General features: G+C 55.9%; 1 protein-coding gene across 1 annotated transcript; it reads right to left on the bottom strand.

The window, feature by feature from the left end:
• Positions 1–1589: 1589 nt before the first annotated feature.
• LOC134527050 (maestro heat-like repeat-containing protein family member 2A) lies at positions 1590–3621 on the bottom strand. Its single transcript, XM_063359395.1, has 5 exons — positions 3488–3621; positions 2870–2971; positions 2342–2453; positions 1994–2053; positions 1590–1720 (listed from the first exon to the last, which is right to left on the bottom strand). Exons 1-5 carry the CDS (start codon positions 3593–3595, stop codon positions 1590–1592), a joined length of 513 nt encoding a protein of 170 aa, XP_063215465.1. The 5' UTR covers positions 3596–3621.
• Between the last annotated feature and the right edge of the window lie 14941 nt (positions 3622–18562).

Here is an 18562-nt window from a genome sequence, read left to right on the forward strand (position 1 = left end):
CCCTGGTTTCAGGCCTACCCTCCCCTGCGGGGATGCTCTCTCTTATTGGCTGCCTGAGGCGTCGTTCCCCTCCCACACACCAGGGCCCGCCCTGCCCTGTGGGGATGTTTCCTCTGATTGGCTGCCTGCTTCCAGTCAATCACATGCCTTGCCCTGCCTCCCCTGAGGCCATTGGCTGTCCCGGGCCGCTGCCTCCCCTCCTGGGCGGGTGCTGCCAGGCGACCGGCTCCGCCTTCAGGGGTTGGACCTGTGGGCCCTGAGGACAGGCCGTGGGGCATGGAAGGCGGGTGGGGTCCCTCAGCGTGAGGATTTCGGCCGAGGACAGGAGGCTTTGGGCACGCAAAGGGTGGGCTAGATGCACCCAGTGGCGCTTTGGACCCTGAAAACGAGGGGGACCGACCTCTTGGTTCCGGCCTGAGCGGGCTTTGGTGGTCAGGAACTTTGGTGCCGCAAGACACCACCTCTCCTGTCCGGAGGGAGCAGCGTGAGGGGTGGAGCCCGAAGGCATGGGCCGAATGGGCTCCGTGGGCGTTTTGTGGACTTTTTATGGGCGTCTAACAGGGGTGCTCCGTCGACTGAGGGAGTGCTGCCTGTGCATTCTGTCAAAAGGGTGGGAAGGGGAGCGGTGGCTCCTGAGGATGCACTGGGTGGTGCGGGACCTGGGCCTGACGTTCGTGGTGTGGAGTGAGGGGTGGGGAAAGGACTGCCGTGGTTTGACGCCGGCCGGTAACTGAGCAGCAGACAGGCGCTCCCTCACTGCCCCCAGCGGGACGGGGGAGAGAATCGGAGGGGTGAAAAGTGAGACAGCTGGTGGGTTGAGGGAAAAACCCTTTAATGATTGGAGAACAGGGTAGTAACAGTAACAATAAATTGTGATGACCAAGGAAATAACACAGAGAGAGAACTAAACCCCGAGACAGACAAGCGATGCAAAGGAAAGCACTTGCTCACCACTGACCAACCGATGCCCGAGCAGCAGCCCCCCACCAGCCTCCCCCCACGTTTGTCACTGAGCACGACGTCATACGGCACGGAACGTCCCTTTGGTCAGCTGGGGTCATCACTATATCATATATCATAGGGCTGCACTGCTCGGCCATAATGAAAACATCCCTGTGTGATCAACACTGTTTCCATCACGAATCCAAAACATCGCCCCATAGGAGCTAGTAGGAAGAAAATTAACTCCATCCCAGCCAACGCCCGCATAGCTCCGCGGAACAAGAGAGGATTTTGATGCTGGGAGAAATGACGACTCGCCAGCTTTGCGGAGCTTGGATGCCTTTGCGTGCCCTGAGATGTCTCAGGAGGGGCAGGTTGGGCTAAAGCTTCTCTCCTCCTCCTCCCCTCCGGGCTTTGTGGTCTAGGGGCGCAGCTGGGGCTTTGTTGCCAGGACAGCCTGGGTCCGCGGGTGCTGTCCTGCAGGCAGCAGCAGAGGCCAGGAGGGACGCTGTCTGCTCGGCCCGCTCAGGGTAGTCCCCATGGGAAGGACACCATGGGACGGGGCTTGTTATTCCAGCTTTATTAAAAACAAAGAATTATTCAAATCTATGGCCCTTTTCCAGAGGATTCTTTCAGTTCTCCATGGCTCAGCCGAGACAGCAGCACAGCCACCGCAGGCTCCATCCTCGTGTTCTCACGCGTTTTGTCAGTTTGAAGACGGTCTGAGCTGCCAGGGAGCTGACCAAGCGCTCCGTGTCTCTCCTCAAGGGCAAGAGGGCTGCAAGAGAAGGAAGGCGAGCAGACATGAACCCCCACTGCCTGCAGAGACCTCCTCCATCCCGACCGTGCCACCCCACTCATCTCTTTCCCTGGCCAGGAGGAGCAGGTGAGACAAAGAGACCAGCTGGAAGCTGTTGCTCAGGAATGCCCCATGTGGCCCGGACGTGTTCCTCTTGCCCCTGAAGCAGTTCCCTGGAGCAGGCTTAGGCATGGCAGCACCCTGCCCAGGCTCTGTCCCCTGCCCCACCAGCCCAGCACTGCCCCTACTCACCGTTGCAGACATTCCACACCTTGGTCTGACTTAGGTTCCTCAGGTGCTGCACGGCAAGCCCTAGGCACAGAATTCGTGTCAGAGCTCTGCTCCCCAGCACACGCCCGGCAGCACGGCCCCTGGCCCTGCCAGCTCGGGGCTGCACGCCCTCCTGCCCCTCAGCAGGGCTGAGCCCAGGGAATGGCAGCACCCAAGGGCAGTGGGACTGAGCAAGGCTCCCAGCGAGCCCACCTGTGTGGTGGGCCCTGCAGAGGGCAGCCAGGGCTCTGGCACCGCAGGGCTGCCCCTCACTGCCAGTGCAGCGGTGGGGACAGGGGCCTGGCTGCCAAAAGAGTGACCCCGGGGGACGTGGCTCACCAATGAACCTGACAGCCACCTCTCGCAAGGTGGCCTGAGCGTTGCGCAGGTACTGCAGGCTCTGAAACAGATAGTCTTCCGCCCTGCTCCTGTCATGCACTAACTGGAGAGAGAACAAGGGAACGGGGCTGGCACAGACCCTCAGCAGCCATCTGGACCAGCCCCTCCTACCAGCACCCCCCTTTCCTCCCGGCGCTTCCCGTCTCCCAGACAGGAGCCCTGTGGGGCTGAGGTCCAGAGGGAGCTGCAGGCGGAGGGGGCCGGAGGACGGCGAGACTCCTCTGTCCCACTGCCAGGACCCAGATGGGCCGGGGTCTCCTTCAGCACCCCGGGGGCAGGGAGGGGAGAGGGGCCTGGAGAAGAGCCCTTGGGGGCTCCGTGCTTGAGGGCAGGGAAGGAGAATGCAGCTGCAGGCCGCGTGCTCCAGGCGGGAGCAGAGGCAGGGTTGCACAGCGCAGCCCACGGGCACCTGGAGCAGCCCTTGTCCACCCGGCCCTGGGGCTTGGGCCTTGTCCTCACCAAGGACTCTCCGATCAGGTGCGTCTGGTTTGTCTTGGCCAGGTGGCTGAGCTTCCTCCACCCCAGGAACTCGGCACAGGCGAGGAGGGTGTCCCTAGAGGCCTGCAGAGAAGCAGAGACTGGGAGATGGCACCAGAGCCCAGGGAAGGAGAGCTGGCATCCTCCTCCTCTTGTCCAGGCTGCGAGCCTTTCCCAGCCCCTTATGGGAAGAGGCAGCGGGGGACCGAGGTTGAACTGGGTTCAGTGCCCAGGGCAGGGACACGGGGCAGCCACCACCTCAGGTGTCTCATGCTGCCGGCCAGCAGAAGAGAGATCCTCACGAGCTGCTGAGCTGCCGCCAGGGCTGGGGGCAAAGTGAAGGGCAAAGGAGCTGCGGGCCCTGGGCTGTAGGCAGGGAGGGCAGCAGTGCCAGAGACAGCGGGGCAGGACCGGGCCAGCAGCACCTCCCACGGGCATCCCCCGGCAGGACGCTTGGCTGCCCAGCTGGGGCTGTCCCAGCTCCTTCACGGCCAGGCCCAGGGTGGGCAGAGCTTTGATGCGGGGATGCAGGGCCAGTCCGCTGCTGGACTGCGCTGTCAGCACACCCTTCCCCGTGACACTGGTCGCTGGTCACTGTACCTGTGCCACGCTCTCGATCTCGTCGCTCATGTGGAGGAAGAGCGGGAGCAGGACCCTCTGCACTCTCTTCTTCATCTTTTTCTTGTTTATCCCCACCACGGCCTTCATCACATCTTTGAAGAGGCTGATGGAGAGCTCCCGCACCTGGCTGGACTCCTGGCAGGGAGGAGCACAGGGGGACTTCATCAACAGCCGCTCCCTGCCCACGGTGAGCAAGGGCGTTAGCGTGGCTGATGTGAGGGGAGATGCTCTGGGCTCAGATCCCGAACACAGGAGCTGTGGGCCTGCTGTGCAGCTGAGGCTGAGTGGCCCCAGAGCCCTGAAAGGCCAGGCAAGAGGGGCGAGGAGGGCAGCCCTGCCCGAGCGCTGCCCACCGGGCTGGGCTGAGGGACAGCTGTCTGTGCAGAGCGCCCATCTGTAGGGCTGAGGTGCCCGCGGCAGCCTTACATCATCAAAGAGGGGTGGGAGCTTCTCCGCCAGCTGCACAGCAATGAGGCTGGCCTCCTCAGTCTTCGCGTCACCCATCATGCTCCTGAGGAACACCAGGGCCTTCATCTTGGCATCAGCGTTGGCATCCTGCAGGTTCTCCATGATGTCTGGCAGCAGGACCTGCATTTTTGTTGCCTGTATGAAACACACAGTTTCCTTAGGATGAAGTGGTGAAAGGCCACCCTGGCAAAAATGCACTGGTTGCTAAGCACCAGCCTCCCGTGCTGCTTCCAAGCAGGTGTCACAGGAGTCACTGCGGCAGCCTCCTGGCCGGCAGTGGCCACTGATGGCATGCAGGGAGAGCAGGAGGAAGGGAAGGGATTGCGGGAGAGCAGCATCCCCTTACTCAGCCATGCCCTTTACCGACCAGGCGGAAGGGGCAGATGGACTGGTAACCCTCTGTGCCTGGAGGGCTCCGCCGGCACCCACCAGCCCCCTCCGTAGCAGGGAGGGTGACTGGACCTGACACCCCACCTCCTGACTCCCAGCCAAGGCCAAGCCACCGCATCACCCACTGCCCCAGGCCCCAGCTGCCAACGTGGCTCCGCTTGGCTACACCTTGCTCACCATCTTAGGTTTTTTCGAAAGCGTGATGAGGACACTGAGCACCAGCGAGAGCATCACTGAGCTTGGACGCCTCAGGTACCTCTGGGCTCTGTACAGGGCAGCAAACTCCTCGGCATCAATGTCAGTGTAGAGCAGCAGCTAAAACGAAGACAGCGGTTAGAGAGCAGCAGAGCCTGCGGGGCTCCCTCCGCCACGCTGGCATGAAGGCGGCGTGACCCGCCAGCGGTGGCAACCATCTCCTCTCCCCAGACCTGAAGCCCCCTCAGGCTGTGCAGAGGCCATGCCTCCGCCCCAGGCCCAGCGCCTGGCCTGGCTCTGGCTTCTGCCCCTTTCTCTGCCCCAGGTTTGTGGGCTGCAGAGCAGGGCGGGGGGAAGCAGAGAGCTGCCCAGGCAGGAGCAGGCTTTGTGTTTGTGCACCGGGGCCAAAAGGGCCCAGGGCAGCCCCAAGAGTCTGGCAGGGGGTCTGGCTGGTGCTGGGCAAGGCCCTGCTGGCCCTAAGGGGCTGTGTCCCTCTGTACGGGGGGAGGTGGCCATTTGGAGGCAGACAGGAGGGGAGGGCTCCGTGCCCGTTTCCCTGGGGAGGCAGGCGCAGCCCTGAGGATGAGCGTGGTCACTCACAGCCAAGGGATAGATGCAGGCGTCCTCTGTGGCACAGCTGAACACCTTGCGCACCCGCTGGTCCTGGAGCACGCTGAGCAGCTCCGTCAAGACGCTCCACAAAATCCAAGGCACGGAGATCATCACCTCCCACATGGCCAGGGCAGTGCTGCAGACCCAGAGCGCTGGGTCAGCAGGGCTGCCTCGGCCACTGCACCATGCCTGGGCCAGCCTCTCCGGGCCCTGGCTGTGCTGCAGCCCTGGCCCTTTCGCTTGGGGTGTGCAGGGGCCCTGACCGGGCAGGCGGGAGGGGGCTGCGGTGGTGTTCCCCCTGGGGCTGGGAGGAGCGTGGTGGTGGGGCTCTGGCTTGGCCAGCTCTGGCTGCTGCAGGCCTGGTGACCCACTGGTTCTGGGAGGCGTGGTGGGATGGAGGGCCCTGCTCCTCAGCGATGTCTTGCAACATTCCTTGGGTCTGGCAGCCAGAGAGTCCCCGCGTCCCTCTCCCCGCAGGGCGCAAGCCCTCAAGGCTGTCTGGGCTAGTACCTGTCACAGGTTGGCGAGATCTTCAACAGGCTCCTGACCACTTCTCTGGGGCACCACTCGGTCATTCGGAGGAGAAGGGAGTCCAGGCTGTGCCGGGCTGGCTCCGTGCAGATGCACTCCACGTTTTTGTGGATGTACCTCATGAACTTTGGCACCTGGAGAGGACACGGGTGAGGATGGTGCGGCCAGTGGAGTGCAGCCATTTCTCCAGCTGCGACTGAAAGTGCTGCCCTTCCCATCCCTCTCTGTTGCCTTGAAACGGCTTCAGGTGCCCGAGAGAGCTGGCTTAGGGAAGGAGGGAAGAGCAAGGCCTGTCAGGGCTCACGGGCAGGGCAGTCCAGCCACAGGGCACTTACGTCCGTCAGCCAGTAGCCAGGGTCTAGCACGACCATGTCCAGGATGTTGCTGCCCATCTGCCTGTCAGAGATGTCATCTGCTGTCAAGGCCTCGATCGCAATGAGGACAATGTCTGTCACCTGAGAAGGCTCAAGGTGTAGTCCGAACACCTACGGGAGGAAGGAAGGGAGGGAAGCCATGTCATGCCAAGCACCCTGCTGGTGCTGCTAGACTGAGCACCCGAGGAGCTCTGGCGACAGATGCCCTGCAGTGCTGTCGGCAGTGCCCGCAGGAAAGGTGGCAGCAGGGGCTGCAGTCTCTGCAGGGCAGAGCGTGAGAGCAGAGGGTCCCCAGGGCGAGGGAGGAGGCTTGGGCTCATGGGCATAGTGTGCTGGCCCGAGAGAGAACCGGGGCTCGCTGCTGCTGAGGAGGGCTGGAGCTGCTGCTGGGACACTGGAGTGCCGCCCTCACATAGTCCCTGCGCGGGGACAGCAGGAACCCTCTCACCGGGGACAGGGAGGCCACGCGAGACACGCTGATTGTGGGTCCCTTTGCTCACACAAGCCTCCTGCTGGTGACACGGACAAGAGTCCCAGGAAGGGGGCAGCTTGTTACCGTGGTCGACTCGCTGCTGTCAAGCGAAGAAAGCGAGCAGCTGCCCTCGGAATCCCATCCTGGTTCGAGCTCTGGATGCTCTGGATTCTCCTCTGGCAGCGTCTCGCCTACAAGGAGGGGAAACAGAGAAGAGTCAGCAGGACACAGCACCTTTGCCAACAAGCTTCCCAAAGGGTGAAAAGAGCGAGCAGGAGGAGGCTGTGGTGGGGAGGGCTCCCAGCCCTGAGCGTCCCTGGCATGCAAGCACCGCTTTGCCCCCTGCCCGTGGGACCCCTGTTGCAGGTGTGCCGCGGAAACGGGTTTCCGGCATCGAGGCGGTCGCGCCTGCTGGCCCTGCCAGTCCCGGAGGGGCTCCTCACTCACCCATCTGCAGCGGCTGGACCATGGTCACCGCGTAGGGCTCCGCTGGAGACCTGGTCTCCCGGGGAGCCGCCACCTCCTCCCAGGCCACCCTGGGGCTGCTGGGGGGTCTCTCCGCCATCCTGCCAAATGGAGGAAAGCGTGGGGGAGAGGGGAGGGCAGCTTAAGGGGAACACCTCAGTGCCGCGGGGCTACTGGGGGTGGCGGGGAAAGACGTGGGCTTGCGCTTGGAGTCTCCTCGCCAGCTCTGCACTCCCGCCCTGTCCCGTCGCTGTCCTGCCGGACACTGCAGGGCCGCGGCCACGCTGGGTTTCTATGGTGCTGTGGGGTGTCACGCAGTGATGTCACAAAGGGCCCCAATGAGACCCGCTGCCCGGGTCAGGAGGGGCAGGGCGCCTACTTTTGCGGGGGGGCAGGGAGCCAGCTGGCCCATGGCTCCTCTCATCTGCCCTCATGTCCCCTCAGGACCTTTCTGTATTCTCCGGCTCGTCCCAGAGCCGTGTGCTCACACAGCCCGGCGTGGCCCCAGGACCTCCCTGGGAGATCCCTGCTTCTCCCCATCCGTGTAGTGCTCTCTTCACATCTCTACAGTTTCTGGCCTCTCACAATGACATCCTTTCCCCGACTCCGATAACCTCGTTCTGTACCAGGAAGCAAAAGATGTTTACGCCTGCTCCTCTCCTCCCATCGCTGGTTGGGGATACAGTTGGTGATGGGACTCTTACAGTGTGTGTCGCTCACCAGATGCTGTCAGAACAGGAGATGAGAAAGGAATATCCTCTCTCTTTTCTACGCTGGCTTAAAATCTTTAATCAATGCCTTCACCTACAGCCTAAGAGAGAGAGAGCTTGAGGAGTCATGCAGAAAACTAGTTGGCCTGGGGTGAAACTGGGGAGACCATACCGGTAAAACCTACCGGGCAAAAGACTGGAAAATAGACCGTCAGGATAAAAGGGGAAAAGAGGGCGTCCTGGTTCCGGTGGGGACAGGGTTAATTCTCCCCAGGCTCCGGCAGGGACACAGGTATTCCATCCCACGTGAGCCATGCCCGGTCTGTAGCCAGGAGCTGCCGGGGGAGGGGGCAGGAAGTCGCCTCTTGGGAGCGGGCTGGGGCGCCCTGGGTCCGGTCGGTGAGCGCTGGTTCCATAATCGTGTTTGTACATTCCTGTGTCCGCGTTGCTGTTGTTGTTTTCTTGTTCCCTTTGCTGTTCTGTTAAACTGCCTTTGTCTCAACCCATGAGCTTTGCCTTTGTCTTCCGACTCCTCCCCGTGGTGGGGGGAGTTCGAGAGAGCGGCAGGTGGTTCTTTGTTGCCGTCTGAGGCCAAGCCACGACAGAGGGACTAGAAGGTTCAGCTGAAAATAGCTGGGGATGCCTGGGGGTGCCAGTCCAGCAGCCCTGTACCTGCCAGCGCAGCAGGACGAGAGACCTGTTGCCCTGCCTGCACTGCCTGGCTTTGACCGGCTCCTGGAGTCAGGCAGACCTGGAGCGCTCCCCAACATCAGCAAAGCGGCACCCTGGAGAGGACAGAGGAGGGATCAAACCTCGCCAGCCAACAGTTCTGTCGCTGTCTGAGGCCAAACCACGACACACGTCATCTGCATCTCTTTTCCTCGTCTGTTTTCCGCCGGCCCGAAAACAGGATCTTTGGTTGTCTCAGCTCTAGCAAAAGCAAAGGATTTGGAAAAATGATACAAACAAGTTTCAGAGAAAGCAGGAGAGCGGAAGAGGCAGAAACGGTGCTGTGTCTCGCTGACCTGGCATTTCAAAGGAACTTTCAAGGATTTTTTTCTTTTTTCTTTGCAATCGCTGCCAGGCACAAGTGAAAAAACAAAGACCTGCGCTTTCAGTAGAACTGAAAACAACAAGGCTCTTGAGTCTCATTACTCTTTTTTCCAGCACCCATTTGTTTGGGGGTTTTGTTTTAAAACCTCAGTGAGCTCTGATGTGGGCATAGCAAACCGTCCCCTCCTCATCTTTAGAAAGAATGTTACATTGAAGGAAAACTGTTTGTATAAGCTCTAAATGACATGTTTCCACTGTCAAAGGTTGTAACAGTTTTTAACTTCTTCGCCATCCTCGTCTTCTTTCCCTTGCCTTTCTTCTGATGGCACTATGACTGCCGTACCTCAACATAGTACTCACGCAAATCGTATGTGGGACAGTAACGGAAGATTGGTGAGGAGGACTGCAAATACGCTCAAGTGACTCGCACCTGGGGTGTCGGAAAACACATGTATCACACTAATCGTCATTTAGTCTTGCGTGCTTGACAAGCAGAACATCTGCACTTAGATAACATAGGCCTGTGATGGACTCGGAGGCCCCTTATCGACCACACTTGAGATTCCTGCCTTGCTGTCAGAAAAAATGAAAGCACCGTGGAAAACTTCGCCTGCTTCAATCCCTGAAAAACAGGGGAGAACAGCAGGTGTGGACTCTCTCTCTTTCTCTCTCTCATTAGCAAGGACTCTCTCGTTAAAACCACTCTCTAGCAAGGACTCCCTCTTGTGGGAGGAAGAGGAGGTGAGAAGGAAAAGGAGGAGCAGAGGGAGGAACAGGAGGAACAAGAAATGAACAGGAGGAGGAGTTGTAGGAGGAAGAGGGAGAACGAGAAGAGGCACATAAGGAATAGGAACAGCAGGCATTAGAGGAAAAACAGGAAGAGGAGGACATGGAAAAGGAGGAACAGGAAAAAGATCAGAAGAAACAGAAGAAGAAAGAACAGAAAAAGGAAGTGGATGAACAGGAGGAACAGGACAAAGAGGAGGAGGAGGAGGAGACATCCCCCATGTCTGTGGGAGAACACAGGTCACTGCCGCGATTGAGAGACGGGACGCTGCTTGATGCAAGCAAAATGTCAGTTTATTAGACGCGTCGGAAAGCCTTTTATACAGCTACTTAACAGCTACACAAATTACACAAATTCTATCATTTCTGATTGGCTTAGCTCTAAATATTTCATTACAATAATCCCTCCTACTTGCGGTTTCGCTACATGCTAGAAGCTATGGTTTTGCTATGTGCTAGAAGCTACAGTGATAACTTGTTGCCTACTCCCTACTTCTTCAAGGTTATTTATCTCGGACCTGCAAGGCCAGCTGTTCCCTGACTCCTCAGAGTTATTTCTCCCAGATCTGCAAGGCTGGCATGCCCTCAAGTTTCTTCATACTTGTACTTTTCCGCTAGCCGCCCCGACATCTCCCCCTTTTTTGTTTCTTTAAAGGCAGAACTGAGGCACGGGTTTAAAGGTCATCATACTCAGTGAGCTGGACAGAACTAACACTACCGTAAATCTTCGGAATATCGCCGTTTTGAATAAACCATGTATGTCGAACAACTTTAGTCGCCAAAGACCTGACACAGGAAAGAGCGCAGCTTAGAATCGAAAGGCCTACCAATATAATAACTAATATGAGTACAGCAGATTGTACCAGGCTCCTAAGCCAGCCCTTTAGCCCAAACCAATCACCCAAAGCACCCAATCCGAAGAAGTCCATATCAGATTGCACCTTTTGTGAATGCGCGAGGAGTTGTGTAATTTGCTTATGTAGCGAAGAAGAGTGGTCCTCTAAGTCCATGCAGCACATTCCGTCAAAGTCCTCACAGCCATGTCCGTGGGCTAGTAGCAAGAAGTCAATAGCGGCTCTGTTTTGCAGGACTGCGTGTTGTACCGTGGACAAGTCTTCAGCCATCTCAGATAGTATGCGGCTGGTAGCATTTGCTTGCTTAACAACCCAACAGGCAATTGCATCTAAGTCTCTTTGGGCTCTCACTGCTGCCACCCCAGGGGTAAATAGCGAGGCGAAAAAACCTCCCAGCAATTCCATAGCTTAACATTATCGTCGCAAGTATTATCTAATGCTTGTGTTGTGTCACGAGTAAAACGTAACCGCTGTTTTGGGCTTGGATGATAGTGAGGAGTGCCAAGACTAAGCTGTCCAATAGTACACGGGCCTCCTCTAGGGTTGGAAGGGATCCCAGACCAAGCTCTATTTCCGCAAATAAAAAAGAACCCCAAGGGGAGCCGCCTAGGGAGCATGGTACCGGGGGCTGAGTGAGTGGCGTCTCGAGCAATGCTCAAACACCATTGTTGTTGCCAGAGGGTAGCATTACCAATAGGTGAGATGACGGTCGGTGCAGAATCCTTTACTAAGCGCCCCTCTTTTTGGGCCCTGACCATGACCTAAGGCCAATAAACAAACAGTGAGAAGCATTAAGAGAATCTACTAAGTCAATTTCCTGCGGCTCGGGCCCTATTGGCAATTTATCATCCCAATTATCGTGTTTTTCAAAAAGGTCCTTAAGATTTTTCCATGAAAAAGGAAACCTTCCAGAAATACTGTACTGCTTCCGTAAGGTTGTCATAGAGTTATTAAACAGTAAAAAGGTCGAGTTATTCAGTGGTACCCCTACTAAGCAGGTGATGAAGGGCGAGCTGGGCGTAGCAAGACTGGCACAAAAGCTAGTTGTATTGAGCGACCTGGCCAGAGTAACCCAGACATTTTGCCGGGGGTCAAAAAGGTGAGGGTGATACCCTGGCAAAGGATTGGCATGTGTCCAGGCTGCACATATACAAAAAAGTGTTAACAGGATCATAATGTTTGACGGACTCTTCCCCCCACCCCCTTTTTTTTTTTTTTTTTTTTTTGCAATGCTAAATTCTTACAATGCTAATTTCATATATTAGGCAACTGTCACACCATCTATTGGCCAATGTTAACCGTCGCTACCATCTCTTACCACAGCGATAGCAGTCACATAAAACCCAAGGGTCACAATTACCACAGGCGACGCAATGAATATGTTCTACTGGCGTCTCTGCTCTATTGTCCATAAGAGCACTGCATCAGTCCTCCGAATGTTCTCCGGTATGCTGTTCAGGGGAATGATCTAGCTGTGGATTGGTGTTGTGGCCATCCGATTGTGGTAGGGGTTCACGGAAAGGTCTCACGCTCTTTGCTGGGATCCACCTGGGGCCTCGTTCTGTGGAAACTCAAGCATAGCCTCTGCCCCATGTGACAAGGGGGTATGGCCCCAAGACCTTACCTGTCTCAGGGTCGCGGATCAGGACTGGAGCTTTTACGCTGCCTTCGAAAGAAGTGTTTGTGTTAAAGTGGCGAACGATCGGAGGGTTGTTATCTATTAAAGAACAATTTAAAAAGTTAAAAACATACAGGGCTTTCTGTAGACGTTCTTCAGGGGTGGCTGTCCCTACTCCCCCTTTCTGTTGCTGCAACAAGCGCTTTGAAGACTGAGAGCGTTCAATCAGGGACTGGCCCGTAGGGCAACGCGGGATCCCAGTGATGTGAGTGATCCCCCAAGAGATAAAAAAGGTTTTAAGTGCAGCCGAGATATAAGCAGGGCCATTGTCTGTTTTGATTTGTGCAGGGATGCCTAAGGTAGCAAAAGCACGCAGCAGATGCCTGCAAACATCTTTCGTCGCCTCCCCCACATGGCAGGAGGCAAATAGAGCGCCTGAAAGGGTGTCAATAGAGGAATGGACGTATTTTAATCTCCCAAATTCTGGATGGTGTGTGACATCCGTCTGCCATAATTGCAGGCTTTGTAAGCCTCTGGGATTAACCCCACCTGGTGCCGTAGAAAAAGAATGTTTTTGACAATCAGGGCAGACAGCGATAATGTTCGCCGCTTGCTGAGAAGTGACGCCAAACTGTTGTTTGAGGCCCCCTGCATTCTGATGGAAAAAGGAATGACTAAGCTTAGCTTGCGCAATACGGTCAGGTAAAACTTGTACCGTCAGAGTGAGCATATCGGCCCGTCGATTGCCCTCTGCAATAAACCCAGGTAAAGAGGTGTGCGATCTAACATGTAAAACAAAATAGGGATGTGTTCGAGAGGTTAAAAGGAAAACAAGTTCCTGCAACAAAGCAAACAAATCAGCATGCGAAGTATGACGCAGCACCGAGGCCTCTGCCCGTTCGACAACGCCTGCAACATAAGCAGAATCAGTAATAAGATTCAGTGGTGTAGACCACTTACGAAAAGCTCGAACAACAGCGGCAAGCTCTACGATTTGAGGGGACCCGGAGACTGTCTCAACGTCCGACTCCCATTGTTGAGAGCGGTCATCCCACCAGACAATCACCGACTTGTGTGTTTTTCCAGACCCATCGGTGAACACAGTAAGGCCTTGGAGGGGCTGGTGACATCTCTTTGGTATGGATATTAAGTTAAAATGAGCATGTAGAAGCTTGTGGGACGGAGGATGTGAGGTTAGTTGACCCGAATAATCTGTTAAGGCAAACACGAAAGCATCAGACTGTTGGAATAACCATTGTAGGTACATATTAGTTACAGGTAAACAGATAGAAGCAAAGTCCATCCCTGACAGGGCAAGCAAGCGCTGCCGTGCTTTAATTATCAAGGAAGCAAACATTTCATGTTGCGTCCAAATTGTTTTAGTGGGCTGGTTGGGTAAAAAGACCCACTCAATGATTAATAAGGGATCAGGATTGTTAGGGTCCCATTGAAAAATCAAAGCATATGGCTGACGTGCAGGGTTCAAAATAATTAAATTGAAGGGCAATTCAGGCGCACAGCGGTGTGCTTGCCGTGAGGCAATGGCTTCCGCTACTTTTTGTAACGAGGCAGCAGCTTCAGGACCCAGTCGACGAGGGGAGCGTAAATCGGAATCTCCCTTGAGGAGTTCAAACAAAGGGCTTAAGTCTGAATTGGAGATTCCTAGCAAGGGTCGGACCCAAGTAATGGTCCCTAATAATTTTTGAACATCGTGCAAATTTTTAATGTCCGCCTGTATATGCACAGGTTGGGGAACTATCGTCTGGGTCCTGATGCGCCAACCCAAGTAGGTCCAAGGGGGCATTTTCTGGACTTTTTCGGGCGCAATACAGAGGCCTGCCGAATTGACAGTGGCCGTGACAAGGGCTACGGCCTTTTCCATGAGCTCAAGGTGAGGCGCAGCCATCAAGATATCATCCATATAATGATATAACAGAACTTGAGGCAACGCAACCCTGACAGGGCTAAGTACCTTAGCGACATACCATTGACAAATTGTCGGGCTATTTTTCATTCCCTGTGGCAGTACAACCCACTGATATCGTTGCACAGGAGCTTGCATATTGACACTTGGGACTGAAAAAGCAAATTTGGCACCGTCGTCAGGGTGTAGTGGAATATTAAAAAAGCAATCCTTAAGGTCAATAACGGTGAGATGCCAATTGCGGGGGATCATAGTTGGAGAAGGGAGCCCTGGCTGCAGAGCTCCCATATCTACCATAGCATCATTGATTTTTCTGAGATCATGGAGCAGGCGCCACTTGCCAGATTGCTTCTTAATAACAAAGACAGGTGAATTCCAAGGACTAGTAGTAGGTACTATATGTCCTTTTGCTAATTGTTCCGTAACCAGTTCTTGGAGAGCGCGAAGCTTTTCGAGTGGTAGGGGCCATTGATCTACCCAAATGGGCGTCTGCGTTTTCCAAGTCAGTTTCAGGGTGTCGCGCACCTCAATGGCCCCCCCTAAAAATGCGACTGAATGGAAGTTCCCCCTTGTGACAGCACATCACGTCCCCATAAGACCATAGGAACAGGCAGCACAAAAGGCTTGACGGAAGCTACTCGTCCTTCTGGGCCTTTGATTTGGATCAATTCCGAGGATTGGTGGCTTCTACCAACTCCTCCGATTCCGGCTAGCGCCTGAGGCACAGCTGCCAAAGGCCACTGTGGAGGCCACTTCGCCTGTGAAATTACGGTAACATCGGCCCCTGTGTCAATAATCCCATTCAGGATTCCTTGCTGAGTGCCGTGAATAAGAGTACACTGACAAAGTGGTTGCTTCTGGGAAATGGACTGTACCCAGAGAATCTGTGGATCCCCAGTAGATCCAAAACCTCCTTGTCTTTGCTGCGGAGGTGGGTGAAGCGAAAGAGAGCTTGCGTTCTGCGGGATCAATAGTAATTGTGCAATGCGGCTTCCTTTGGGTACTGTGCAAGGGGGAAATGGGGCCCAGGCCATGATTTTAATTTCCCCAATGGTATCCGCATCAATTACTCCAGGCAATACAAAAAGTCCGGCTAAGGTAACCGATGATCTCCCTAATAGTAGCCCTTGTGTTTTCGGGGGTAAAGGACCTGAAACATTAGTTGCTAATAAATGAACAGAGGAATCAAGCAACGTTACTGCGTGTGAGGTTGCCAGGTCCAATCCGGCGCTACCAGCTGTTGCTGGGCGAAGACTTGTGGCGAGGTCACACCCATCTGCATGGCTCGATTCACCGGTGACGATACTTGTGTCTGTGCGCGTCACTGCCCCGCGCTCCGCAAGCGGTTTCCCTGTATCGGCTGCCCTTGCAAATTATACTTAGAACGACATTGATTAGCATAATGACGCCCCTTCCTGCATCGGGGACAGATCCCAGGGACTTGGGCTTTAGCCCCCCCATTAGAAGCGGGACAATTTCGTTTGATACGGCCTGGTTTACCACAACCGTAGCAATTTCCTGCCCCAGACATGCCTCTCATAGCTACGAAAGCAGCTGCCATCGCTTCAAATTTATGGTCCACAGTACCAATACGATTACAAGCCTCTACCATTTCAACCAAAGTCGGAGCTGGGTTAGGGAGAGATTTAAGTAATTTTTTACAGTCGGCGTTAGCATTTTCAACTGCTAATTTTAATAGCAAAATCTCTCGAGCTTCGGTATTATGTATTTGGCGCTCTAAAGCTTGCTTAAGTCTACCAATGAATTGCATGTACGGCTCCCGAGGTTCCTGCGTAATAGAGGTGAATGCCTTTTGAGGTTTACGGGAATCGGGTATTTTGAGTAAAGCCTTTTTTGCTTCTTCGCAGATCGCTTCCAGGGCCTCTCGTGGACAATCTCGAGCCTGTGCCGCTGGATCAGAGTGCTGACCCGTACCCGTAAGGTGCTCCATGGTCAGTGCGGCAAGAGCAGCATTATGACCCACGTCGCTGGTGAGGAGAGTTTGAAGGCCCCCCCTCCAACGCGACTCCCAGAGGGAATACTGGGAAGGGGTTAATAACAATTGCGCTAGCGATTTTAAATCATGGGGAGTCATAACATACGTATCAAAGACAGAAGACAGCAGGCTCGCAAAATATGGGGAAGAGAGCCCGTGTTCTGTGACGGTACGGCGCAGCTCTTTAATCACCGGGAAGGACAAAGCCTCCCACTGCAATCCCCGGCCTTGATAAATAACAGGGGCGACTATCGTTCGCGCTATTTCCAAGTCACCTTCTTTTAAAGCTTGACGTTTAATATTCGCCCACGTATCATGAGGGTTAGGGGGGTACAAGTCAGGCTCTTTATCAGGATCAACGGGTCCCGGGTCAAGCGGATCTTCCTCAGGAGGGTAGCCTGCAGCACAGACCTTTAAGGGTCCGGGCGACTTAGCGTGTCGCGGAGATAGCGGAGGGGGAAGCAAAGGCTGAGCTGATGAAGGTTCCCCCTTAGTATCTGGAGAGTCTTTATGGCCCCTTTCCTGCGCCTTAATAGCCTCAAAGATATTTCTCCACCACGGAAGCAAACGCTGAGCCTCGGCATTCCCTGACGTCGCCGCGTCCCACAACTTTACCCCCACATCGTCCCAAAGTTCCCGGGTAAAAATACTAGAGGCCGTAACAGTGGGGATCTTCATTTGTACCCACTTAAGCGTAATCTTTAAGTCCTGCCCGGAAATATCTTTTTTATGTTTCCGGAGGAGCGTTTTCATAACCTCATATACGTCTCTCTCTGCGGGGGACATCTGATTCCCCATGTTTCCCACAGCTCACCTCTTAAATCCAGAGGGATTCCTGGCCAGTTCCTGCTTCCTTTCAGCAGCTCATTCAATGTTGCGTGGGACTCGCAGCAAGCCGCTCAGCTAGGCGGTTCACCACCCCATCACGTCGGGGTCACCAATTTGCCGCGATTGAGAGACGGGATGCTGCTTGATGCAAGCAAAATGTCAGTTTATTAGACGCGTCGGAAAGCCTTTTATACAGCTACTTAACAGTTACACAAATTACACAAATTCTATCATTTCTGATTGGCTTAGCTCTAAATATTTCATTACAATAATCCCTCCTACTTGTGGTTTCGCTACATGCTAGAAGCTACTGTTTTGCTGTATGCTAGAAGCTACAGTGATAACTTGTTGCCTACTCCCTACTTCTTCAAGGTTATTTATCTCGGACCTGCAAGGCCAGCTGTTCCCTGACTCCTCAGAGTTATTTCTCCCAGATCTGCAAGGCTGGCATGCCCTCGAGTTTCTTGCATACTTGTACTTTTCCGCTGGCCGCCCCGACAGGTCACCTGAGGGAGTGGGGTTTGAGTGCATTTAGGGGACTTTGGCCAATATGTTGTGGGGCCAAGTGGGCTATGTCCAGCCGCAGGTCGTACACCTACCCCACTCTGTGTTCACCGAGGGGGAGCCTGGGGGCTGTATTTGCAGTTTGTGTGTGTGTGCGCGCGCGTGTGCGTGTGTCCCAGTTTGCTCCCCACCGCAAAGTGTCCCTCCCATCCCCTCAGTTTCTCCCAACACCACACCATAATCCAGGAGGAGGAGGTGCTGCGTCTTCCCCCTCCCCAACACCCTTCAGGCCACTGCAGGGTCACTTGGGCTGCGGGGAGGGGATGTGATGGCGGGCGGACCCACAGCAAGCATCACCCTCCCCCATCCTCCCCCACCCCACCACCATCCCTGCGGCCTCAGCCTCACCTCCTCATCACCGTCGGGCGGACGCCGGTGGCGATGGCAGCCAGAAGCCCCAGGGCCCATGGCTGCTGTCCAGTGGCATGGCCAGGGCATCCTGACTCTCTGGGACACGGTGGCTCCCTTGGAGATGGGGGTTTCCGGAAGACAGGGGCCGCTGAGGGGAGGGAGGGCTGGGAGGGGGGGAAGAGGGGCCTCGGGCCTGGGCCGGGGGCTGCTGGGCCTCGGGGCAGGCCCCACGGGCGCCACGGCGAAGCTGGGCCTGGCCACCAGCGGAGCCCGCCTTCTTCCCCCCTCGGTCTCCGCCCTCGTAGGTCGGGAGTGCTGTCAGTCTCCTCCCCTGAGGCGCTACCGCCGCTGATTGGCCACAGGGGGGCAGGCTGCTGGGCTGCAGTGCCCGCCCTTCATGTCTGATTGGCCATCTGGGCTGTCACTCTGCCCTGGTTTCAGGCCTACCCTCCCCTGCGGGGATGCTCTCTCTTATTGGCTGCCTGAGGCGTCGCTCCCCTCCCACACACCAGGGCCCGCCCTGCCCTGTGGGGATGTTTCCTCTGATTGGCTGCCTGCTTCCAGTCAATCACATGCCTTGCCCTGCCTCCCCTGAGGCCATTGGCTGTCCCGGGCCGCTGCCTCCCCTCCTGGGCGGGTGCTGCCAGGCGACCGGCTCCGCCTTCAGGGGTTGGACCTGTGGGCCCTGAGGACAGGCCGTGGGGCATGGAAGGCGGGTGGGGTCCCTCAGCGTGAGGATTTCGGCCGAGGACAGGAGGCTTTGGGCACGCAAAGGGTGGGCTAGATGCACCCAGTGGCGCTTTGGACCCTGAAAACGAGGGGGACCGACCTCTTGGTTCCGGCCTGAGCGGGCTTTGGTGGTC

Source organism: Chroicocephalus ridibundus, chromosome 25, assembly GCF_963924245.1.
Source record: "Chroicocephalus ridibundus chromosome 25, bChrRid1.1, whole genome shotgun sequence".
NCBI lineage: Eukaryota > Metazoa > Chordata > Aves > Charadriiformes > Laridae > Chroicocephalus > Chroicocephalus ridibundus.